Here is a 27,805-nt window from a genome sequence, read left to right as displayed (position 1 = left end):
CAGAGCTTCAGTTATGAACTTCTCAAGGAACTGCTGTGGTAGATAACTTTTGCGCAGAGCAAATGCTACCTTCATACCAAAAAATTTATCATCAGTCCTATTCTGCAGAGATAGCTTAAACTGTTCCATTATACCATACAGTTCACAAGCAGTTGTTGATTTGTTCTCAAGCTTTAAAATTGTCTCTTGAAAGGATGACATAAAGAAGTGTGTAAAATATAGATACAGCTCCGACTTTGTTGGGCTGTCATCTGGTGCCAGTTCATTTTCCTGGTCCTTCAACATTTTCCATATCACGTTTGGACAATCAGCTTCTCCTTGAGACAAGAAATACGTTTTCAAAGGCATCCAGCACAGCAAAATTCGGTCAAGAGCCTTGAACAAACTCAACCAGCACGTTGGAACATGTCTAATTATCTCGTGTTGGAACATGTCTAATTATCTCGTGGTATTCAGACTCATAGAAATCAAAGCAGCTTTTCAGTTCTGCTCACCTCAAGGCAGAGTTACTGAATTCAGCAAACACTTTCATGAAGAAATTTTCAACATCAAATGACATGACCTTTAAAGCATTTTTCACACAGTTATGCATAATGTGGTCATTGCAGTGTGCTGCAATAATGTTAGGATTCTCCTCTGAAACTAACTTCTGATAAACGGAGTTGTTTATGCCATAGTTTACCGATGCATTATCTGCAGCATAAGCATAACATTTTGCCAAGACAATTTACATTCTGATAAAACACGACAGAGTTAATTCTTAACGGACTTAGAGTCTTCAAATGCATCCTCGTAAAAGTCTATAACATAGAAAGAAATTCCGTTCTGTGGGGTGAAGAGCTGAACACCAACCGGATAGAATTTACGGTTCCCTTTGTTAGATGCATCAGTAGCAATGGAAAATGGCAAACCAGCATGTAGCTTATCAAGGACGAATTCTAGTGAAAATGGGTACAAAACATTGTTGACTATGGCGGAAACTTTTGTTCGGCCGCAGGTCATCTTTTTAACGATTTCCGAGTCATCAATTATAGACTTCATAACTTTGATACCACAGTCCTGTGCATTATATGAAATATGATGTCTAATTCCATGATACACTTCCGCTAGGGATACTTTGTGAGATGCCATACTGTTTGGCAATGTGAAAAATGTCTTCAGTCGTTGAGATGACGCACTAGCTTGGGAACAAGTAGTATGCTTTTTAGTGCTTTGGTGTGCTGTAACTGCTTTTTTTCCATCATATGCAACAGTGAATGATGTTGCACAAAGCTTGCATCTAGCTTTTGTATCTTCTGTGCATTTTTGTATCCATGAAAATTCCCTTTCCCACTCTGCATTATAATAACAGATGTTTCGTTTTCGCTTCTTTGGTGGGGTAGACCTGTCTGACCGTGTAGTTGGGCTGCCAAAACTCTCATTATCGTTGACACGGACACCGTTATTCCTGTCTTCCATAATAACAGTATTAATAAATAAAGTACCTGCAGACAGTGACAGCAGACATATAATGAGTTAGTTAAACTTAAAGAAAAAAAGCTGCGTTAATAAAGAGTCTACAGAAATACTGTGCAACTACTTTTGCATCACTGAAGTATCTGTTTCTTATGAAAGGAACATCTGCTTGTTAGTGTCTGTCCCCGGATGGGTGCAAGGCTATACTGGCAGAGTCTACTGTCTAGTAGCATCGGGTATTCCCACACCACAGTGTCCCACAGTCCCACTGATAGGCTAGAAGGCTATGTATGTTATATGGGTTGGAGACAGTGGCATTGCCAAAAAGGCAGGAGTCCGAGCTGGACATGGCAGAGTTAAAGATGTTAAGATTTGCACTGGGTGTGACAAGGGTGGACAGGATTAGAAATAAGTATATTAGAGGGTCAGCCCAGGTTGGAAGGTTTGGAGACAAAGCCAGAGAGGCAAGATTACATTGGTTTGGACATGTGCTGAGGATGGATGCATATTGGGAAAAAGATGCTAAAGATGAAGCTGCCAGGTAACAGGAAAAGAGGAAGTGGCAGCACCATTCTGTGCTTTATTGTTTTGCCTTCTGGGTCATCATATTGTTTTATTCTGAGGAAAAGAGAGGAAGGCATAAGATAAGGTTTATGGATGTGGTGATGAGAGAGGACATGCAGGTGGTTGGTGTGACAGAGCAAGATGCAGAGGACAGGAAGAAATGGAAACAGATGATCCGCTGTGTGGCAACCCCTAATGGGAGCAGCTGAAAGAAGAAGAAAGTGAGTTGGCTGCCCTAAACACCAAAATCTAATCTGATGCCCTACATTATTATTATTATTATTATTATTGTTGTTTCCCTCTCTCTCTCTCTCACACACACTTAATACTCAATATATACCATACAAAAATTATACTGACCCCTGCCCTGGGCCCTGACTCTCAAACTCTCATCATCTCCTTGCTAAGTTCTAAATGTTTACTTGCAGTGTCAGTGTTCAACAGGTAACACACTTGCCTTTGGTTCTTGAAGATGAGAAGATTGTGAGTTCTAGTCCCACTTCAGGTGACTGGACTAATTTTTTTTTCCATTACTGACACTGTAGTGCAGTATTAAGGGATGCTGCACTCCTCTGAATGTGCTGTTCTTCAGATGAGACATTACACTGAGTTGGCAGTACCCAGGTAGATGCACAAATATATCATAGTATTTCTCAAAAAGACTAGGGGCAAAAACCGGACAGCTGGCAACCCTACGTAATCCCTATTATAAGCAATTGGAGGGGGTACCAAAAAGATAATCTGTTTTGTCCTGGTAAAATACCATCTTAACAGTTGCAGAACTCACCTTTGGATACTCCAGCCACTGTCCTGCTTAAATTGCCATGTGCATTACATATTTGCATGCCTTTGGACTACTGTTATTGGTATCCAGAAAGAGCTCTTAACAAGCAAGCAAGAAAATACTACCGGCTGCTCAGGAGTAAAGAAAATCCTTATAAAGATAAATGTGAAACTGGCAATGTAAGCATTATACAAAAATGTTGATAGTAGATGTGACGATAGGAGGTACTGTCAGCCATGCCTGGTGAAGTAGGGCAGTGGATGTGTAACATTATGCCAACACAGCTAGCTGGAGTTTTGTAAAGAATTGTATGTCATTTGTATATCAAACTGATTTGTACAGATGCTTGTGTTTAAACATGTGTTTGTAAAGTTGCTTATGTCAAAATGTATCAACAGTGCAGCCTGCAAATGTATCAACAGTGTAGCCTGCTGGAAAAAATGTACATGTATTATTGTAACTGAATTAAATATATATCTTTTGATATACATGCATTCCAGCAGAACTACCATTGTTTGCTAGAGAATGGACATGGTGGATGGGAGTAACCCTAGCTGTTATCCTGGACTTCAGTAAGAAATCAAAAGATGGCCAATGAAAACTGTCAATCACAAAACAGTAAGCACTGCTACGTACTTCTTAGTTATTGATGCAGCATACTAGGGCATGAAGTTTGAATTCAACTGACTGAATATAGCACGCTAAACAACTCCTTTACTGAACAGAGAATTCCTTACAAAAAAGACTGTGGGGGCACAAAAGCAAAATGCAGAATAGGGAAACTGCATTCATGTGACCCAATATCCATAAACATTACACATTCCCAAGCCAAAGTTTAGAGATGGACCACTGACAGACAACCCACTACAGATGGAAAGTTGTCCATACCACCAACCTCAGATGGATAAAAGATTCTGACTTTGACTCTCAAAATGTACAATAACCACAATGACTATTCAGAGGCTACCAAAATCGGGTGGTAACTACAGCAGGAGGACAGCCTGTCAACAAAGCCTGTCCATGTTAGTTCAATGAAACCAGAGGACTAAAAGCAGCACTACAGAGATCTGCATACGGAAATCAAATGGTCAGAATTAAGTGATACTACGCCACACACACACACACACACACACACACACACACACACACACACACACACACACACACACACACACACACACACACACACACACACACACTATTGAAATTCTCACAACTGTGATCCTAGGGAATGCAGGCCTCAAAATACAAATGTGAGGGAAAACAGAGGCATGTCAAAGTAATCCTCTTACTCAGGGATATAGCAATCTCAGAGTCAGTCTCTAAGTAACAGGGTACTGGGGGACTAGCCCCACTTTGAGTGGTATAGAGAGCAAAGATCTCCTGCAAAAATGCTTCAAGAGTGTATAAGCAAATTTCAGAATTTACTATGTTTTTAATTTATTTGTGGTGCTTGAATTCACATTTACCATTAGCAACCTATAAATACACTAAACCCACACACACTTGTATTTTATACATGTATTTCTCTCTCTCATATAGATTTTATAAATATATATATATATATATATATATATATATATATATATAAAATACACACACAAACATACATACATATATATATATATATATATATATACAGTGCAGAGAAACTAGAAAGCAAACTCAATGAGTTGGAATACTGCTGCTGTAGAAACAAGTTAAAGGTTACTGGCTTGCCTAAGGGGAAGGAGGACAGTAGCACTTTATATTTCTCCAGAAAGTACTGGCATTCTGGCAATGTTTCTGAGGAATACTGTTATGTGTGTATTGCGAGAGCTCACCGAATTACACACCCAAAGTTAAATCATGCCTGTCTGGTCATTTTACACTAAAACTTTTACACTAGTCTGTACTAAACTAAAACTTGGAATAAATCAAAACTGTCTGATTAGTGCGATCCTGGAGTTGGTATATTTAAGTAGGGGGGTGTGGGAGGCAAATCACCCCACTTTATGTATTCTTTCAATTATTTTTTCTTTCTTTTTTTTGGAACAGCGATTTTTTTCCCTTGGTAAGAAACCCCTGTTCTGAGCTTTTGAGATTGTAAGCTTACATGGGGTCAGTTATTCATCATTCGCTTTTTTAAGCATTCGATGCTATAATATAGACCCGAGATATCAATATAAATGAGGTTGAATGTATGTGGTTAGCGGTCTGCTGACATAGCAGAATAGGTATGAGAAAGGAAGGGTAGTAAGACAAAAATTACTTTTTTAAATGGGAATGTATATAGAGAGATTGAGGTTAGAGGAGTTTAAGCAAATTAGTAACATGAAGGGAAGGCTGAGAGATACTATTGATTAGAGATAAATATCAATCTGATTGTAGTATATAAGAGAAGATTGCAGGGATGAATGGTAAAGGGAGTTTTGGTAATGAATGTCTTATTTACTGTTGGGAAAGGGGATGTGACTTGGAGTGTACATAGAGCAAGGCACTATTGGAGGGAGAAAGGTTGTTGGGAATGATGCAAAATGTTAGATGGAAGATGAGAGCAGGTAGACAATATTGAGAGTGATTCTGTAATATTATAAAGTTGTTTAGGGAGGTATAGTTATAGGGTGTCGTGGGTGACAGGTGTACATGTAAAGTATAACAGCAGAGTTAGGTGTACTGAATGGGAATTACACTAGAGTAGTATAGTGGGCTTCTCACACTCAGGCCAATTATTACATGAAGCAATTAGTTTAGAGCTGTTGCTCAGCAATTAGCATGGAGGTACAAAGTAAACGGCCTTTTTTCAGTGCTGTCATAGCAATAATTTCTGACAGAAGCATATTTTTAACAAGAGAACAAACAAAAACTTGGCAGCACTTCAAAAACATATTTTGCTCTAAATTTGTAAATTTGCAATGGCCCGTGATGACAGATGCTGTCAGCGACTATGATAACAAAGTTGCAGAAGGATATAATTTCATCAAGAAATCATCTTGAGATTATTAGACATAATTCTGGAACGCATTAGCTTCATCATGATTTATATCACTCAGAATTAATACCTCTTACTTAATGACAGTAACTCTCAATATAGCCATTGTAAAAATGTAAGGCTACAGTTTTCTTTGTCCACATTTTCTTGAGTTTTATATAACTTCATTCACTTATATGACATTTCTTGCCATCTTACTAACTGTGAATGCTTAGAACACGTGTGTGATTACTACTTACAATATACGAAACTTAGAAAACTGTATCTTTCTAGCAGACTGTGTTTAGCTGTTCAAACATATCAAAAGCTAGCAGTGAAAGTCTTGAAGTGAACATATATTACCAAAGGAGACCAGGTTGAAGAAAATGATGATGGTACAATAAAAAGAGAATTTGAGGTATTGAAATATTATTGAATAAAATATACTTTTGTAAGGACATGTTTTAAACATTGATGATGTGGATGAAATCCAGTCTGTTTTTCTGTACCTTTTCTGTACCATACCAAAAAGAAATCCATTCATACAGACATCCTGCCTTTTTTTAAGACTTTTCTTTCATCTACACCATTTTTTAGAGGTGTTTATTATATCTCTGGGTTACCTTTTCCACCATCCACTAATTTTCTCACCGTATTGAGGACAGGCTGCTATATGGTGATGTCTGACTTATTAAAACAAAAAAGAGAGAATAATCTGACTGACCTGTCACCTGACCTAGGCTGGTATCTAATTATTATTTCTAGACTTCACTATCTGTCTGAATTTGAAAGTTTTTACACTGTCCAGCAGTCCGCGTACGTGGTCGTGGTGGTGACACACACATCCCCTAGTCTTGGGCCAGCTCTTGCTCTTCAATCACACGCTGGAGCCTGGAACTGTGCTGTGCTGCTTAAAATTTCCGCGCAATTTATTTCCATTCCACCACACTGGTGAATGGAATAAGCACGCATGAGCGGGATCCTGACTGATGACTAAAGCCGGCCCGTACTTAAAGGAAAAGGGAAGAGAAGAGAGAACACGGGCGGCGGCGGTAATTTGCACTGTGTCTGCTAACTGAATTTGCGTTATGTTTCAGTTTTTTTACTTTTCAGTCCTCCTTGACTCCTGACTGCACAAAAAAAAAAAAAAAACGGACTTCATTAGTCCAGTTTTGATGATTTTTTTTCACCGGACAATTTCACTGAAAACCGGATAGTCCGGTCAAAAACCGGACAGCTGGCAACCCTACCCCTAAAACATTTAAATACTCGTTCTTAACAAGCAGTCAATCAGTATTCCTAAGGAATGCTTGGCTCACATCCACTTTTTAAAGAAACATGAACCCATTCAACCATAATGAACAAACACTTAGTAAAATCAGTACACTGATTTACATTTTTTTCTTGTGTAATATTAAACCCCAAAACTTTGTCTGTATCAAATAAACACTTTCCTTACTAGTTCACCCTCTTTATACACATAAGTAAAATATTAAAACATTTTCCATGTAAAATACATGATTATTTGTAAATTCAAATATATTATATTATCTTATTAGCTTTTTCCTTGAGTACTGAATAAATGCATAAATGGTCATTGAGACCTGGAGGGAAATTATTAGCTAACCTAAGCTGCCACATGAGTTCTCTCTTGCTCAAGAGGTTCTTCCAGTCACCCCCCCCTCACATCAATGTTGACCGTATCTATTATTCCAAATTTAAAACCTGTGTATCCCCCACAGTTTACGTTGTGTCTGTAAAGAGCATTAGTCTCCTTTTTATTTTTTTATTTCATAAAAATGTTTGTAAATTCTGCATTTTAAAGCCCTCTCGGTTTTTCCAATGTAAAACCCTGGCAGGTGTTACAAAGTGCAATATACACTATCCTGTTTGTGTAGCAATTGCCTTTTCTAAAGTGCAGAACACTATTTAAACTGTTGTACTAGGCTATTGGCCCTAGGGCCTATACAAGCTCAGCCAAAAAGGTACCCTGGCTTTTGCCACCCAAGAAAATTATTTTCATGTGCCACTGTCGAGCAGAGCCACAGAGGTGATCCCCGGGGTGAATTTCCTATTTCCCATCCAATCATCAAGATTTTTCTTGAACAGTGCTAAAGAGGAGTTTTGTTTGATATAGATAAGTAGTTTATTCCAGAGTATGGAAAGTCTCTGGGACAGGAATCTATCCCTCCGGCATGTTCTGTTTATTGTGGTGACAAGGTTTAGGTCCCTAGAGCATGTAGCTCGGAGGGATTGGGATTTCTTTAAGTGGAGCATGTTCAACAGCTCTGGGTTTGACATAGCTTTGTATGTTAAGCAGAGATCACCTCTGAGTAGGCGATATGCGATGGAGTAAAGCTGGAGTTTTTTGAGACAGTCTGCGTAGGGCATCTGTTTGAGGCCAGTAATCCTCTTTGTGAGGTATTTTTGTGGCCTTTCCAGTTGTTGTAGATATCTTGTGAGGTACATACTAAAAGGGGAGTTGTACTCTATAATGGGTCTAATGAGTGATGAGTAGAGGGGAACAATGACCACTTTTTTTCTGGATGAGAAACCTTTTGTGATGAGGTGTGCCACGTAGAAGGATTTCCTGACTACTGTGGCAATGTGATTATCAAAGGAGAGACTACTGTCCACCTGTGTCCCAAGGTCTCTTATCACACTTTCGGTGTTAAGTATACTACCGCCTATGCTGTAGTTCATGGGTACAGAGTTTTTACCAAAGGGGATGACAATGCACTTTTTGGCATTGAGCTTGAGGCCATGGATTTGACACCAGGCATCTGTCTCAGTGAGGCCCTTTTTAGGATGTCCACATTGTTAGGAGTTTTGATTATAGCTCCTAGTTTGCAGTCATCTGCGAACTTTGTTAGCCAAAGACCTTCTGTGTTAGCCTGTACTTCAGAGAAGTATATACCAAACAGGAGAAGACCCAGGACTGAACCCTGTGGTACTCCACTTGTCACTGGTCTGAAGTCAGATTTGGAGTCTGCTACTTTCACAGTGTGGGTTCTGTCAGTGAACCAGTTGGCAACCCATCTAGTGACACAGTGATTTATACCTAGTTTATTGAGTTTATCTATAATTCCAGAGTGGGGGATGGTGTTAAAAGCCTTGGCAAGATCTAGATAGGCTGTGTGAACCATCTTACCCTTGTCTACGACTTTGGTGACTGCTTCAAAGAAGTCTATCAGGTTTAGGAAACATGATCTGCTTATTACAAACCCAATCTGGGTGGGGTCCAGAGTTTGGAGATTACCAGTGTCTTTGTTTATAAGTTCCATGATGATACGTTCCATGGCCTTGCAGCCCAGGCTCGTCAGGCTAATGGGGCGGTAGTTCCCAGCGTCCGTGGTGGCTCCCCCCTTGTGGAGTGGGATAACTGTCGCTGTGCGCCATTCAGCAGGCACAAAGCCTGAGGTGAGGCTATGACTGAACATGGTATTTAGGTTGGGTGCCAGTTCGTTTTGTAGTTTGTGTAGAACGCAGCCTGGGAAGTTGTCTGGTCCCATGGATGCTGTGTTCTTGGCTTTGGAGAGTGTGTTTTTTTACCTGTGCAGCTGTGATTATGGGAACTTTGCATTCTTCCAGTATAGAGATGGGCTCTTTAGGGGGTGAGAGAGGGGTAAAGTTAGCACTGAACCTATCTGCCAGGATGTTGACAATATCAGTTGGGTCTGTATATTTAGTGCCATTGTGCTGTAACTCAGAGCAGATGTGAGTGTTGCCATTGAGATTCTTGACATAGCTATAGAATGCTTTGTGGTTGTCTTTAGAATCAGTGGCGATTTTGTTTTTGTAACTAGCTTTAGAGGATTTTATCAGGGATCGCAGCTTCTTACTGAGGCTGACCAGGGAGCTCCTCCACTCATGGGATTTTACTCTCTTTGGCAACAGTTTCTTCCTTCTGTTGTACAGTTTGTTTATGGCAGGGGACCACCAGATTGACTTCCTTTTTTTGGAGGATAGCATCTTGGTTCTGTTTGGGATAGCACAATCCATGCACTCATGTAAGTGCTTATAAAGTGCAATTGTGTAGGATTCAGTAGTCGTAACTGTATTGTCCATCTGCATGGGTGTCATAAAGTTCACCACTTCTGTCTTAAGAAGCATGAAGTTGGCTTTGGAGAAATTTTTTACCATGGTTTCCTTAATGGGGGGTGGGGGCAGGATGTGGATATCTAGGGTAATTAGCTTGTGGTCGGATCGGACCAATGAGGCGTTCACTTCAGGTGTGTAACACCAGTCACTCATGATGGTAATGACTAGGTCTAGGATATTGTTATCCCTGGTGGGCGTGTGGATAAGTTGATCCAGGGCATTGGAGTAATATTTTCCAGTACATCAAGAAAAGAGGAGAGGGAAAAGGAGACTAATGCTCTTTACAGACACGGTGTAAACTGTGGGGGATACACAGGTTTTAATGTTAAGGTTGTTCAATGTTAAGGAAGGAACCTGCAGTATGTATCCACATTGAGAACATCGGCCACATGGCTTAGTACTTTCCTCAATGTGACCCTGCCCCACTAAGTGATTTTCTAAGTTTACTTTGATATTTTTACCCACTTTTGTGGAAAATATTGGATTTTCACCCACCTTCCTATATATTTTGCCATTTGTTTTAAATATTCCTCAATTTTCATATAGAATATGTTTAATCCTATTAGAAAAGGGACTGTGTTGAATAATGAATGCCTTACTATAGTTGTTCACCTGCATGCCAGAGATAGCATCAGTTCCAAGTTCTCTACGACCATTGCCTGACCCAATCCTAAAGTATTCTTCACTGGATCGTATTCTGATGTCACCACAGCTCAAAAGGGGTTTGTATTTCTTTCCCCATTCATCAGAAATGTCTTTAATGATGGGTTCAGTGAAATGGGGTGGATATCCTCCTTCGAGGAACATGTTCCTCACCAGCTCTAGCCCTACAATAACATCTTCCCTTTCTGAAGTCATCCTGGCTACTCTCATTGCCTGACCTTTCACTATGCTTTTTTTCTGTTTTTGAGGATGATGACTGTGAAAATGCAAGTAGCTATTGTAAAAGGCAGGCTTGCGGTACACATTAGATTTAAAGCCATCAGGAATTTTGGAGACCTTTACATCTAAATAACTAATTTCACGATCTCCGGTCTCTTATGTAAATCTCAAAAGTTTGTGCTGTTGTTAATGTATTCAATGAACTGTGGAATATCCTCCTGTTTCCCCTTCCATAAAATAAAAATATCATCCAGGAATCTCAAATATGTACTAATGTACCCATGGTGTCTGCTGTTGAAGACATGTTGCAGTTCTCACCATAGTAAAACTATGTTCGCATATGGGGGGGGGCACAAGCCGTCCCCATGGCAACTCCCCTAGTTTGCTGATAGTACTCCCCCTCAAAAAACATGTAATTGTTGTCTAACACATGTGCCATAATTTCACATACAAGTTGGAGTCGTCTAGAGTCCAAGTTGGAACATCTAGAAAGGGTACCTTCAAAAAGTTCCATCCCCTCTGTTCTAGGTATACAAGTAAACAAATCTTGGACATCAATGGTCAAAAATATGACTTCTTTGGACCACAGTTCCTGTTTTAACTGGCCTAGAAAATCCCAAGAATCTTTTAAAATGTGGGATATCCCATCCAGAACATGTTGACAAGTCTTGGCCACAAAAACTGCTAAATTGTGAGTTTTTGACCCACAAGCTGCTACAATGGGCCTAAAATGGGTGGAAACAATGCTCTTGTGAATTTTCGGTATACCAAAAAAAGCAGGAATTTTTGGGTGGGTATCGATCAAGAAGTTATATACTTCTATAGGAATTCTCTGTTCTAATAGATATTCCTCCAGGTAGCTGTCTATCCTCTGGTATGCAATATTTATTTGGTTTCTAGATGCTGGGATATAACTCTGTTCATAAAATAGCATATCCTGCATCTTGTTGATATAGTCATCTGTATTGTACACCACAACTCCCCCTCCTTTATCCGGGGACATAATTCTAAGTGTTTTATCACCCCTCAGTTCTTTCATCAACTTTCTCTCTTGAGTATTTAAATTAAAGAAGAATTTTTTTCTCCTCTGCCCATAATTTATAAACTTCCTCTTTTACCACTTTCTCGAAGATGCTTATTAAAGGGTGTAAAGGGGGATTGAAAGTGCTGTTTTTCTTTAAACAATCTTTTTTATACGCAGTAAGCTCTTCCTGAGTATCAGAGAATAGTACCTGAAAATTTAGTTTTCTAGTATATAAATGAATGTCCACCATCACTTCAGCTAAATCGGGGGTTTGGGTGGGGACAAATTTAAACCCCTTAGAAAAGAGAGTAAAAAATTCTTCTTTAATATCTTTAGATGTATAATTTTAAATGTTGAAACTGTGAAATGTGTGAACTATTTGGGAACCATCACTGTTCAATAATGTGTTCTGCCCCTCCCCCAGTTTCCAAATCCCTTCCATTGATTTCCCTGGTTGTAAAATTCTCTCTTTCCTGTATTTCTGTTGGCTATCCTTTTCAAGCATCTGGGTATAGCAAAATTCCCTGGGTTGGGTCCGTTGTTGTCATCTAGGTCCCCAAAACTGTCACCCATGCCGCTATTGCCATGCATGCCAGATGGCACTGTATCTTCATTTTCTAACTCGTACCCTCCTTCATTTGTTCTTTTTTGTATATAAATCTTATTGGTAGGGTATACTTCATGTAAGTCATACTGGTGTATGTCTCGGTTCAATTTTCTCTTTTTCTTATGAAACTGTATATTACACTTAGTGTCTACTCTGTTAATAATCTTAGTGTACAGTCCTTCATATTTGGAAAATAGAAGGTTCTGGAGAATACTTTCATCTCATTTAATTCCCTCCCCAGTTGCGCTTTCATTTGTTCCCGGTAAAACAGTACTTTTGCCAAGTAAATCCAAGCCCCACTGATCAAATAAACATGTAAAATCTCTGATCATTTCAGTGTTGTAATATAGCTCAAATGGAAATTTAAAGACCCTTAAGCCCTGAGGCACAACTTTTAAACAAATACATTCAGAAAAATACATGCTCTCCTATTTGCAAAGTTTTAAACTTGTATAATTTTTTCTCAAATGCAAAAATCAATTCTTTTAAAGAGTTATAAGTAATAACATTAATAGAATGATGAATGACTTTTTTCACTAGATGTATTATTGAGCTCCAGAAAATTAAATTTTTTTTAACTAAATTGTCATAAATGTTGACACTGTCATTGTTGCCCACAGGCAAGTCAGTTTGGCCAGAAGGCAAAGAACTAGAGCCACAGTCTGCATTCTCTCTAGTAATAGCCTGAGAATAATTTTGGTTTACAGTACCTCTTTTTTGCATATTCAATAAACCCTGAGTGTCTGCTCGACTCTCGGACTGGATAAAGTCTGTTTCTGCTCCATTGTAAACTGCTCCATTGAGCAGGGGGCCAAAAACTCTTTTTTTTGTGGAAGGGAAATTCCATGTTGCAATGTAGGACGCTCGCTCGTCTTCTGTTGAATGGGTTTATGTTTCTTTAAAAAGTGGATGTGAACTGAGCATTCTTTAGGAATACTGACTGACTGCTTGTTAAGAAAGAGCATTTAAATGTTTTAGGGGTGAGGTTCAGTTTGTTCTGATGAAGTCAATTCATTGATGAAAGCGCTCAACATGAAACACTGTGTATTTGGACTGTATACTGGTCTTTTATTTGCTTTTATTCATTAAAAGGAGTTCTCCATGGTCCTATTGGTGCAAGTTTTGAAAATTAGTCAAACCACTAGGCTTTGTTTTATTACTGTATATTGAATTAAATCATCTGTAGGCACCATTAAGTTAGACATACTTTTTTATCTAAACTGGAGGAAAAAATTTTTTGCTTTAAATGATTTATGACAGATGTCTGTTGTACTGTACAAAGCGTTTTATGTGTAGCAGAAACCAATGCTTTAGTTTTGTTTGCATTCTGTAAAATGAATTACCTTCTATCGAAGATGAAAAAGGGGATTCCTTAAAAAATAAACTTCTCTTCAGTACAAAAATGAATTGCTTCTATTGTAGATTTCTTACAAGACTGACACATGGAGGTTATTTCTCAACCAGGGAATATTCCAGCCAGAAGACTGGAACAATAAGCATTAAACAGAAAATCTGCTCACCATTTGTGCATAGTCCAAGTTTTCATTCAGGGTCAATAATAATTGTAATAAAACAGTAGCAGCCGAGCTTGGTTCACAGAATAGTAGGTTGGTGCATTCTGTGGGTATCCATAAACAAACAGGAAGTATACTGAAAGGGAATCCTTGTAAAAGAAAGTCAATGTTATAACAGTGAAAACACTGTTTTGCTGGTGTTTGACATGAAATCACCTTCTCTACGTCATCACTCTAGTTTGTTAAAGTTGTTTTGTGGTAACATATACTCTCAAGCAATTTTTTTTTTAAATTAAAAAGACTGAAATAGTCCATGTAGTGGTTGTAGGTTGTATCCTGGTCTGCCTGAGTTGGGAAACACATAAAAAAGTTGTAAGTGCATTTATTTTATTGGCCAATGGGCTTAGAAGCCAGTTTGCTGGGTTTGAAGTGCCTATATTTATTTGTAATTTTTTAATGCCCCTGCTCATCACGTAGCAGCAATTAGTATTTCCCTGAATAGACACCATACCTCTCAACCTGGAAACAGCAAAAATCTGGACAAAGGTCCATGAAAAATAGGTACAAATTTGTAAGCTGATTAACATAAACTTTGCATACATAATTATGTAACCCTACCCACTATGATGGAATTGTGGGATACCAACTTTCAAACACAAACTGTAGAACAGACAACCAAAATATGGCCCCAGAGCCAGACCCTGTAGTAAATGGTAACCATTTTTTTAATGTGTAGCAATGCTGTTCACTGGGAAGGGAGAAGATGATGAACCTTAGAATTTTGTTTTTGGTAACTTGCAGTATGTGGGTTTGTGGTAAAAGTAGGCATTTAATGGTGGGCAATATTCTAATCTTAGCAAAAGAATATTATAGTTTGCTAGGATCTCCAAAAGTCATTCTCCATGGCCTACTGATCAGTGGTGTAGCTAGAGTTTGTGTTATCCAGGGCTGTCTGAGTTTGCTGGCCTCCCCCTCACAAAATCATGGTCAAATGGGGCCTCCCCCCTGCAGCCATTCCAATGTCCCATTACTTGGCTGTTTTGCTCCATTTACCATAAACACTGTAATGTGCATACTGCTTTACTTCTACAGTGATTATTTGGATTTCATTTAAAACTTATATTTTACATTTTATAGCACAAACACTAATAGACATCTGCTAAACAAAGCAATACAGTCTTTCAATGAAAATAGATTTAGCATTAAACTTCTCTGCCCTTGAAGGTAAACTCACATTCATTGAAACAGCATTGAAATCCATATTCAAAGAAAATGCATCTGACTAGTGGCCAATAAAGATTACCTTTGGTATGTTTTCAAATCATAGTCTCCTTGCACATGAAACATACGTGTTTTCTTAGCTACACCTTCCTAATTGTATTAAATTATATTCCTTGTATAATACAACACACTTGTTAGAGCGCATTTTAAATTTGTTTTGAACATTTTTCCAGTAAGCAATGAAACAAAATGCATAAACCAATAATAATGACACAACTGCTCAATTCAGAACATTTCCATCATAAAAATCTAGTCAAACTTTTACAATCCACACCAGTATCAGTAAATATGCACAATCTCTGCAGAAATAAAAGTCATCTAAATAATTCCACATTAAAGAGATCTGTAACTAATGAAGAGGTTGCTGCTAGCAAACAACTTTATATTTCATTGTTTTATCTACAAATAAAGTGTCTGTTGTCCTTGAGGAATAAATTGCCTGTTAGATAAGCTACTAATACTGCAAAAGGGAATAGATGTCAAACTGACAACACGTTCATAGTTACTAGGTATCTCCGCCAATGAGGACATTCTCAGGACTGCAGCATGCACCCCCTTCAAAAGTACAACACAGTATAGTATCAGCAATCCAGCTACATACTGTGGGAGTAGAACCCACAGCCTTCTGTATCAATAGCAAGTATTCTACCTGTTGTGCTACTAATACAAGCACACTTTGCATAAGCAGCACTCAACTTCTCTATCCCTGAGGAACTATGCAGCACAAAAAATCTGGAAAAGCCAAAATTTATTGGGGGGGGGGGCAAAGGCCGAAAACCAGGGACACATTTTAAAAATTGCTTGTATAATCTTAGAGTGGAAAGGTAGCTGGACTTAACCTTACCTATGCAGAGTACCTACCTAACAACAGTCGAGCGGTAAATGCAGAACAACGGACTTAAGTCTGAGTTCAGTTCACTGAGCACTAAATGGACAAGTTCACAGACCAGACTTAAATGTTAAAATATGCTCCTGCAGATAAAATAAATCAATGGTACACAACACACCAGCAGAAGTGTATAAAATATGCTTATGGTTGAATGTACACCCCTACCTAAATGCCCAGCCAGCACCAGCAAATAAAATAAATCAACAGTTTGAGAGGCTTGATGCAGCAGAAGATAAACTACAGACTTATGTTGCACACTTTCTTGGCACCAGCCCACCAGATTATATAAACAAGAAACTTTAGAAAGCTAATGGTTGCCAGCAGATTAAATAGATAGAAAGCTAAGCTAGCAGCACATATGCAGATGAAGGTACACCCCCTTAATGATAATATGCCAGGCTTGCCAGCCCAGCAGAAATGTTAAAAATCCCTACCAGAGCTAATGGTTGCCAGTAGATTAGCGGCACACATGCAGATAAACTGAATGCACACACCCCCCTAATGAAAATATGCCAGCAGAAATGTTAAAAACTCCTACCTAATGATATGCCCAGCCAGCCGATAAAATAAACAACGGTTCAGCGGTATGATGCATGCAGCAGACGATAAACTAAATGCATAACAACATGGACTTAACTGTTTCAGCCCAGCAGATTAAATAAAGAGAAAACTATGGGCCTGTAACAGTTTTCTTTACCTGGAGGCTGGGACATGTGGGTGGTCTTAGGTACATCTGCGGCTATTGTTATTCGCTATTTCCCTCCGTGTCCAACAGACAGTATCTTGTGTCATTGTACACGCTCCTGTAGGCTGGTGATGGTGACATCAGCCATAGATTTAAAGCGGTATGGTTGGTAATACAAAAAAAAAAAAGATCTTGAAATTCGGAAATTAAGGGGGCCACTGGGGAATTCGTAACACCCCAATATTTTACCCTCAAAAACAGTAAATAATGAGGAATTTGGTATGGTTGAGAGGTATGATAGATGCAGACATGTAGAAACCAAATTTTCCCTATAAAATTACCTGTGAAACTGTTTTTGGTGAGTGTACACTAACTACTTTATACTTTGGGTAGCACAGCGCAGCTAGTTTTCTTAGGGTCTATATTATGTTATCGACTGATGAAAAGAGTGAACGCTCTTTTATCGAAGTGTAAAAGTCGACAGCACTACAGAGTGAAGACATGGAACATCGATTTTTTTCCCAGGGAAAAAAAAATAGGTGGGCCGTCTTTGGGACTTTGCCATTTCTCCACTATGGTGTGATCTCGGAGGTGATATATTTAAGTAGGGCGGGGCTGGGGGGCACAGCCCCCCACACTGGGGTGTAAAGCCCCCCACTTTATTTTGTGTTTGAATTTTTTTTTGTGGAGCAGCGATTTTTTCCCTGGGGAAAAAAAAATCACTGTTCTGTCTTTTCGCTGTTTAGTGGTGTCGATCTTTCAAGTTCAATGAAAGAACGTTTGCTCTTTTCATTGTTGAATAACGTAATATAGACCTGCTTTTTAAGTATTGCTCTTAGAAACTTAGTTGTTATAATAACAGGATTTGTGAGTGCATGCATTTTCTGAGGGGTCTGAAGTCTGAAACTCAAATGCATGCTATCATTTAGTTCATTCCTTAGTGATTTGCCTGAAAACCACAAACTTTACAAGAGACAGACCAAAAATAAGAGGCTGGACATTCTGCAAAAATCTGGACAGCCAAGAGGTATGATTTTAACTGCGCTACATCAGTTTAGATTTCTAAACTTCTCGTACAATGGTTCCCTCTACTGGAGAACTAAAAAAATGCATACAGACTTCAAAAATGCTGACTGTCATTTAGGCATTTTCTTTCATTCTTTATCGCTGTTTTCCTTGTCTTTCACATCCCTTTATTCTTTTCATTCTTACTTTCAGTATGCAGATGTGCTCGCTACACGTAAGCTGCCTGTTTCAAAGCACTATTCAGAATATTTATGGTTCTCGACTGCATAACAAGAAAAAGAATACATGTATGCACATACATAAATATAACTGATGAAAAAATATGTAGTATACCTGTATAAGCACAGATTACTGAGTGCACATTCAAGTACACCATATAGACAACTAATTATAGTAATTGGTTAATATAAGCCAGATGGATAATAAAGTAAAATATAAATATGTTCTTGTTTCCTCATGTGCTTATGCACTTCAAATTTTGAACACCTACCCTTCCTTACTGGGGTTGGGGGAGGCAGTCGTACTCACATCCCACAATGCATACATGATTTAGTAGATTTATCTTATATATATTACCATTGCTTGTAAAATCTGTCCACCACATTTCCAAGAATGTGGGCACTGTACCAGCAGAACAAGTTTATAAAGCTTAACCTAAACCTCTAGTTCTTCTTTTCTGTGTGCCCCCCCTTGGCTGCTCACCATCAGCTCCTGATGTTGTTCAGACAGGCAGTCATTTGAGAACCCATGAAGGGTGATTTGATCCCATCTTTACAGCTTCCTCACCTCTTCTCCAAACAAACATATCTTTGGGTCTTCATCCCATAGGTCGGATGGTGTGGGTTTACCTCCTCAGGCTAGGGTTACCAATGTTTAATAATGGACTTTAATTGCCTAGAAGCTGAGGAACTACAACATAAACCCTGGTATTATTTCTGCATTACTTGCTGCTAGCAGTGAGGAGAGGCTATTTTGTTGTATCCCTGAACCCTAACCCCATGGTTGCTAATATGCAGCCACAGTCCTGGTCTCTATATCCATGCACACTTCTGTGCATGCCTGGCCCCAAATACAAGGAGCATTGTACACATATTTACATCCTCACACAAATACTGCTTGCAATATGATTTGATGCCCATCCTCTACTGGGGATCAGTGAAGTAGAAGGCCCAGCAATACCTATATTTCCAGGATTTACCAGCCAGTTACAGGAGTTCATTCTGACTCTCCTAACCAGATTCTCCAATGCCAAGATCACTAATCAATTCTGGATCACCCTGTGTGGAGCAAGCCTCCCAATCTCCTGAACTCTGAAATCACCATATCTTGGAGAAAAGGAAATATTCTGAGAAATGCCATCTCAGACTTGGTATATACAAGTCTGATCTTTCAGCCATTCAGTCTCTATACTTTGGGAGTTACTCTAGTTGGTCCCAGCCTTTCCAATGTTTACCTGGTTACTGGCAAACACATGGACGTTTTTTTTAGTAGACATACAATTTAAAAAGTAACAGCAAAGAGTTTGTGCAGAAATTGTCCAACTTTATTACAGAAGTAAATTGGTGGTTTTAAAACATCATAATACTAAATCACTTTGGGGTACTTATAGGGCACACAGAATAGCACATAGACCAATAGATGGAAGATATGTTACTCGCCTTATGCATAATTAATTACCTTCACTTATACATTCTTGATTCCTGATTTACTACTAGCAAACGTCTGTTTTATCCTCACATCCTGAACCAGTCAGGAGAATATACATAGGTTCATAGGTTCATAGGTTAGTACTAAACTAACTGCCCCCTGCACCTTGTGTAAGACTTATCAGTTCACAGAGCACTTATTAGGCTATTTAACTGTGAAGACCTCATGAAGCCTATCCTTAAATTGCCATGGTAGTTTTAGACCCATATATTTTGCATACAGATAACCTAGCAATAGGCTGCGCAAAGACACTTTGGAACATTTACATGTTTTCTCTATCTATAAGGGACAGGGGTGCTAAATGGGGGGGGGAGGTTACCTATCCATCACTCCAAATCTCATTTGAAAAGAGTATTTTACTTTATGTGGAGTAGAAGATAGTTACAGCGATAGTTACTGTGATACAAATTTATCCTTCCAGCATGTTCTAGTTATTTTGCAAAAGAGAATGATATCCCTTGAGCAGGTGTTTATGAAACTATTAGACTTGGGAATGTGTAATAAGTCTAACAAAACAGGGTCTGCAAAACCTCTCTACTCAAGGCAGAGGTTACCTCTCAGTAGCCTGTATGACACTGAGAGGAGTGACAAGAGTCTGAGATGGCCTGTATAATTTTAGTGGTTTAGGCCCTTGATTTTATGTGTGAAAGCAGTGAGGTGGTTCCAGTTGTGATAAGTGTTTGAACAGGTACATATCGAAAGCAGTATTATACTCCATGATTAGTCTGATGACATCTGAGTACAGTGGAATGATTACATCCTTGAATCTGGATGCAATACCTTTAGATTTAAGCTATGCAGTGTAAAAGGTCTTCCTTACAATGGTGGATATGTGGTGATCAAATGACAGTTCATTGTTGACACAGATTCCCAGATCCCTAACTATGGGATCAATTTTTCAGACTCTCAGAGCTATTTTAAGCCCCCCCCCCTCCCATGACAGCAACCACATATATTCGATTGTGCATTGGATCACTCCCTAGGAAAATTCTATTGGTGAGTTAAGTCTGGATGATATTTTACATTAAACTTGTTAAAATGCCATATCTTTTATGGGAAAGTGCCAGACCACCTCTAGGGACCTGGACCAGAAGTGTACAGCATCACAGTAAATACATAAATTGATAATCAAATAATACATTTTGTCTAAGTAATCCGACAGTGATGTCACTGGTGATGATACAAGCAGATGTGTGACTTAACTGGCCAAATTCAAATAACTTTTCTGAGGAAAATCACTATTTGAACAAAGACAAATTATCCCAGAAAATTAACAATTTAGATAGCAGTATACAAAGGTGTGGTATATGCAAATTTATAAAATGGACAAGAAAAACTGACCAATCAAATTGCTATCTGCACATTAAATCTATTCCATGCACCGAGAAATGTTAGCACAGGCCAACTGGACCTCCATATTCAGTGGATTCACTCACGGATCACCATTCTTTTTCACAGTCTTCAAAATCCAGCACAAAGGCCACCATCACGAAAAGTCATTTAGCAGGGGAAACACTGTCAAACAAAGAAGTACTCCAACAAACACTGTCAAACAAAGAAGTACTCCAACTAAATAAATAAATAACCAAACACTTAAAGAAAATCAAATCAGTAAAGCAATAAAGAACCACATCAAACACTGTAAATACACCCCCAACTCAAATGCATTAATAAGCCTGCATATAAAATAATATTAACCAAGAGATAGAAACAAAACAGGAATTGGAACCATGGCGTTAAGCAAATACACTCTACAGTAATAAAACATTAAAAACCCAAATTTAAGTAAATTCCTTATCAAGAAAAGCATAAAAAAAATCCAGTAAGGTAAAATTTAATTTCCTAAGAAAACTGAAAGCATGAACTTCACAACAGCAAATAAAGCTATCCAGGAAGAGAAAAAAAAAATAGTCACTGTAGGAAAAGAAAGCAGCTGGTTCAAACTAGGAGTAAAATTACATATGAACACACACTTGCACTAGAAACACTGACAGGCATGACTGACTTGATCTAAATCTGAAGACCTAGTACACATAAGTGAAACACTGCATAAATACTAGGCAAGCAATAGTACCCAACAGGGTGGGCATTATCAGGAAAATAACGTATCACCTGGGGGGGTGTAATGAAGCTTTGTGCTTCAGGTGGAGGGCCTCTCTATCCCTGGATGGTCCTTTATTTCACTATAACACCCATACTAGAGGGCACTATTGTACTTAAAGAATGGGCAAAGTTCTGTTTAGTGAGTGTAAAAAATGGTGTCTGTTTGCTTTCTTTGCTGTCCGAGGTTCACAGCACTTTAACATGTCGCTGCTGTCAAGAAGCTGACTTGTTTTTCAGTGAACTTTACCTGTACATTAATACCCTGCTGGAGAATGCTCTTTCTCTGATTCGGAGTGGCAATATATAGGTTACCCATTCTCTAAAGCATATTAAAATAGAAATACAACACCCATAAATGTTGCCACAGAAGCCCAATTAAATAAAGGAAGTAAATATACTGATAACTAAACTAACTTAAGAAAAATGATGGGGAGGGGCCTTACTGTTTACCTATTTGTTTTCAATTTCTTGAGAGTTGCCAACAAAATGATTATTCTTTTGGGTACAACAAACAACCCCAGCTAAATCAACTTAAAATGATGGGGAAACATTACTACTTGCATATATGTGTCTTTCAGTTCTTGGAGCTGCCCGTAAAATGATTACTTTGTCAATACAGTTGAAGCTGTGTTACATGTAACGAAGTAAACATGTTTATAAAGCTCTGTGCTACTAGTCTCATCATGTTAACTCATTCATCTGTCGGTAGTCAGTTAAGGTATAGTGTAAATGGGTATAAGGAGGGTTACCTTTAACCTGCTTGGGAACTGTTGTCTTCATACTGCATCACTTTTGTGACCCTCAGTTCTTTATCAGAGATGTTGCCCTGCACATTAAATGACAGGAGCTTTTGGAACTCCTACCTCAGAGCTGCTTCCTGTATACCATATACAGTACAAGAGTTGTCTGCCCTGTGGAGTGTATCACAGCTACTGGCCAATATGCTCAATCAGAGCTGGTCCCTGTATCAGACACAGTGACAGACACTGCCCCACATACTATTTTTGATCTGTTACCCACATGTGTGTGTGTATACATGACATCAGAGCAGCTTTTCTGTGAACTACAATTTTCCAAACCTGCAATACATGTTGTGACATGTACAGCTGGAAAGAAGCTCAGATGGATAAAATAAAACATCTACCTGTGATGAAAACTTACCTTCTGTCAGGTTTAGTGGCAAAGAAATGTTTTCACTGTTTGTCTTGCTGAGTAAGTTCTGTCCTGCTGTTAGTACTGTTAGTAGCTGAAATCCAAGACAAGTTCCCCAGATTGGAAAATAATCTCCAGAGTCATATGACTAAAAAAAGACAAACAAGCAAACATTTTCAGTTGTATGTATGTATGTATATAGGTGTCTATATGAAAGTAACAGTACATGATTGTGGGGTGAAAGGTGGGTGCCTCAGGCACATGCTGTTTCAGGACATGTTTTGCACTGTAGCTGAGGTGCAAATTTATCCCTGCAAGCTGCAATGGCAATCATTTAAGCAGCCATGATCATTAATCATGTCTGTTTAAATACACTTTAGCCATTGTCAAGTGCTAGGAATTGTTGCAAGGATCTCTTACAGCACACTTGGTAGTTTCCTAAAGGTGTTTCATACAATGCAACAAAGAGTTATTGTGCTGATAAATAATACCTCTTCATCTAGAACAAAGACAATTTCCCCTGAGGACTTTTTTTGTTTTTAGTTTCAAACTGGGGAGTGGGGTGCCAAATGACATTAATTTCAGGGCACCAAACAGCTTAGCGGCAGATCTTTTTCAGTGTTCACAGACAGCTGAGTAATATAAACTAAATAGGTGAGTGTCTTGCATGTCTGAGTGTGAAATTACAATTACAAATTCAACCACTGTAAGTTTGCTTTCCTTACTAACATACCCGTCCTAACTAACATAACCCTCCAATTTAGATGCACATGTTACAAGGAGATGTAATTGTGGAGGGTTGCATGCCTAGACTTATAATGGCCTGGTGGTCATTAGCATAGTAAATACCTATGAACCTATTATCTTGTATGATGCTAATCCAAAGAGACTACCTGAATTAATTAACATAATTAATTTTTAAATAAATATAACCATTTTTTATATGAAAAATTTAGAAAACAAAAGAATATCTGATACAGAAGATATTGTGGAATAATTAAAAAGATCAGAAACAACTTAATAAAAATTTTTAATACCTGGAAATTGCAAGTAGAAGGCTACCATAACAATATTACTAATAGTCTGTCAGACTGCCATAAAGATACATTAATAAAAAGGAATAATCAAAATGCATTCAACAAATGAAGAATACAAAAGCCCATAAAGTGCTAGGTTTCGCTGAACTAATCCAAGAAATTTATGAAGTATTTCTGCCAAAAGCTGTACAAGTATTAATCTGAGTACATAACTATATCGAATTTAATAATAAATTCCTATCCCATGCAGACATTTTAATCACTCCTATGTTAAAACGATAAAAATCCAAGCAATTGCCTTTCATACAGAGATCTATTTTGTTACTAAATATGGATTAAAAAAATGCAGATAGATCAAGAAAAAAAATCACCTGAGTGAATAAATGATTGGCTTAATTATTAACAGACAAAACCAAAATAATATTAATAGAAAAATAACAGTAATAGATTTTCCTAACAATACTAAAGAATAACCATCAGTTTTAGTCTTGATATAGAGAAAGCCCTTGATACAATAAATTGGAATTATTTATTTTTAATATTAGATAAACTTGGCTTTCCTTATTTATTTTAGTATTAGATAAAATTGGCTTTCTAAATACATTTATTAATTTTACTAAAACATTTGTTGATAATAAGATATATATATATTTGACAATAGATATTTTAAAAAGGTATCAAACATGGTTGTCCAGTATCATCTATGTTATTTACATTAGCTATAGAGCCTTTAGCTAATGTTATAATAGACAATTTACAAACAAGTGTAAATGGCAATTGTCAAGCCAAGATATTACTATTTGTTAATGATATTTGTCTAACTGTCATAGTTACACAAAGGTCTTTTGGCCAATCAACGAATTAAGAAATATATCAGGATTAAAATGTGATAGTAGTAATACTAAATGTCTAATTATGTACCTAAAACACAATTAGAGTGTCACGATAAAATAGAGATGCACCTTACATGAAAAAGGTAAAATAGCATACTTAAGAATAATTATTAAAGGGAAAATAGAGGAAACAGCTCATGAAAATCCAAAAATGATCACAGAAAACATAAGCAAGATCACTACAAAATGTACCAGAATCATTTTTAATTTTGAAAATTGGTTTCTTAGAAAACTGATTTTTCTACCATAGATTTATACAAACTAGAGCTTTATCAAATAAATAAAGTATAATATATGTAATATTTTTATGGTATCCTAATAGAACTCAGATAGCATATTTAAGAATTATATTGCAGCATAGGATAATGGAGACTAAGGTTTTTGCCAGACATACAGGCATATACTTACATCTAATCTTAAAGTAACTGTGCACTGGAGTGTAGAAAATATGAATCAAATTGGAAAAGAGCTAAATTTAAACCTTTGTAATAACATTAAAACTGAAATTCTAAATATTTGTAAATACATTTTGTCTGATAATTTCTAATTATCTTCAATATTCTATATATAATTGTTCAATTCTAACATGTCATGATACCTTTTTCTGATTCAGTAACCACCCTAAAATGGCTTTGCATGAGCCTGTACCATGAAGCTGTGCAGTGCCACATAGGGGTAGTCCCATGGCCAAGTTGAATACTAATGAGGCATTAAATGGGAGACGCAAATGCTAATTATCTATGTGCACTCTCATGGCACCACCTATAGAAAAGCAGCTACATGATTGTGTGAGTCAAGAAATTGCTCAGCTGTGGATGGCACAACCATTCCCACCACATTATTGTACTGACCATGGCCAAAAGGGTGTTTTAAAGATATCCCATCACTGTGGTTGTAGGCTTGAGGGTGGGGGGGGTGCACTAGACTATCAGGGATTACTCTTAAAGTACTGTACTGCCACCAATGACAGTATGAAAACTGGGGGATACTGGTGCCAATGGCAGTAAGGGGATATGGGGAATACACTAGACCAACAAAGATTACTCTTAATGGAAGTGCCATACCAACACCACTGACAATATGAGAACTGGGGAATACACTAGAACACCAGGGATTACTCTTAATGGAAGTGCCGTATCAACACCAATGACAATACGAGAACTGGGGAATATACTAGAACACCAGGGATTACTCTTAATGGAAGTGCCGTACCAACATCAATCACAGTATGAGAATTGGGGATACACTAGAGCACCAGGGATTACTCTTAATGGATGTGCCATACTGGCACCAATGACAGTATGAGAACTGAGGATACACTAGAACACCAGGGATTATTCTTAATGGATGAGCCATACCGGCACCAATGGCAGCACAAGAACTGGGGGATACACTAGAACATCAAGGATTACTCTTAATGGCAGTGCCATACCAACACCAATGAAAGTACAAGAACTGGGGAATACACTAGAGCACCAGGGATTACTCTTAATGGAAGTGCCATACCAACATCAATGACAGTACGAGAACTGGGGATACACTAGAGCACCAGGGATTCCTCTTAATGGATGTGCCATACTGGCACCAATGACAGTATGAGAACTGAGGATACACTAGGGATTACTCTTAATGGATGTGCCATACCAGCACCAATGGCAGTACGAAAACTGGAGGATACACTAGAACATCAAGGATTACTCTTAATGGCAGTGCCGTACCAACACCAATGAAAGTACAAGAACTGGGGAATACACTAGAACACTGGGGATTACTCTTAATGGAAGTGCCATACCAACATCAATGACAGTACGAGAACAGGGGATACACTAGAGCACCAGGAATTACTCTTAATGGAAGTGCCATACCAGCACTAATAGCAGTATGGGTATTAGTGGTGGGGTGAACCATTAGACATCAAGGACATCATATACTGAAGTGCTGTACTGGTACTGACATGACAATGGGGATCAATGGGTGGGGGGGTGCACCCATAATGGCACTTCAACTATTACTGGAGTGGGGGAAACCCAAAGTAAAGTAGATGGGTTAGGGACAGGTACTAGGACCATAGTAGTGCTTTAGAAAATGAACTCTCTTGTCTTCTTGCAAGATATATCTTAGGTTCATAGGTTAGTACTAGGCTATCAGCCCTAGGGCCTATACAAGCCTAGCCATAACAATTCCCTGAATATTTCTTCCCACATTATTTACTTTCCTGGACCCCTGTCTAGCAGGGCGACTGACGTGATCCCTGGGGTGAATTTCCTTTCTCCCATCCAATCGTCAAGGTTCCTCTTGAAGAGGTCCAAAGAGGCACTCTGCTTGACATGTATGGGCAATCTATTCCAGAGTCTGGGGAGTCTCTGGGTCAGGAACCTATCCCTCCAACATGTTTTGTTTATTGTGATGACAAGGTTTAGATCCCTGGAGCGTGTAGCTCTGAGGGATTGAAATTTCTTTAAGTGTAGCATGTCCAACAGCTCTGGGTTTGACATGGCCTTGTATGTTAAGCAGAGATTGCCTCTGAGTAGACGATATGCGACAGAGTATAGCTGGACTTTTTTAAGGCGGTCAGCATAGGACATCTGCTTTAGGCCTGTGATTCTTTTAGTGAGGTATTTCTGAGGCCTTTCCAGTTGTTGCAGATGTCTTGAGAGGTACATACCAAATGGGGCATTGTATTCTATAATGGGTCTAATGAGGGATGAGTACAGTGGGACAATGACCTCCTTTTTTCTGGATGAAAAGCCCTTCGTGATGAGGTGTGCCACATAGAAGGATTTCCTGACTGTTGTGGCGATGTGGTTATCGAAGGTGAGACCACTGTCCACCTGTGTCCCTAAGTCTCTTATCACACTTTCTGTGTTTAGTGTACTGCCACCTATATGGTAATTCATGGATACATGTTTTTTCCCAAAGGGGATAACAATACATTTCTTGGCATTGAGCTTGAGCCCATGGCTCTGGCACCAAGCATCTGTTTCTGTAAGGCCCTTTGTAGAGTATCCACATCATTTGGGATTCAATAATGGCTCCCAGTTTGCAGTCATCTGCAAACTTTGTTAGCCAGAGTCCCTTAGTGTTGACCTGTACTTCAGAGAAGTAGATGCCAAACAAGAGCGCCCCAGGACTGAACCCTGAGGTACTCCAC

General features: G+C 38.5%; 1 protein-coding gene across 1 annotated transcript in view; it reads right to left on the bottom strand.

The window, feature by feature from the left end:
- The window catches only part of LOC122811300 (gamma-glutamyl hydrolase-like), a 370,664-nt gene that overhangs the window by 233,182 nt on the left and 109,677 nt on the right, over positions 1 to 27,805 (bottom strand). The window contains exon 5 of the mRNA XM_044083061.1: positions 22,734 to 22,872. Within this exon, the coding sequence (XP_043938996.1) occupies positions 22,734 to 22,872 (139 nt within the window). The remainder of the gene's footprint in view (positions 1 to 22,733; positions 22,873 to 27,805) is intronic.

This window comes from Protopterus annectens, chromosome 9.part0 (assembly GCF_019279795.1).
Source record: "Protopterus annectens isolate FY-2018-M chromosome 9.part0, PAN1.0, whole genome shotgun sequence".
Classification (NCBI taxonomy): Eukaryota; Metazoa; Chordata; order Ceratodontiformes; family Protopteridae; genus Protopterus; species Protopterus annectens.
The sequence above is the reverse complement of the archived record's forward strand: the minus strand, read 5'-3'. Positions and strand labels throughout refer to the sequence as shown.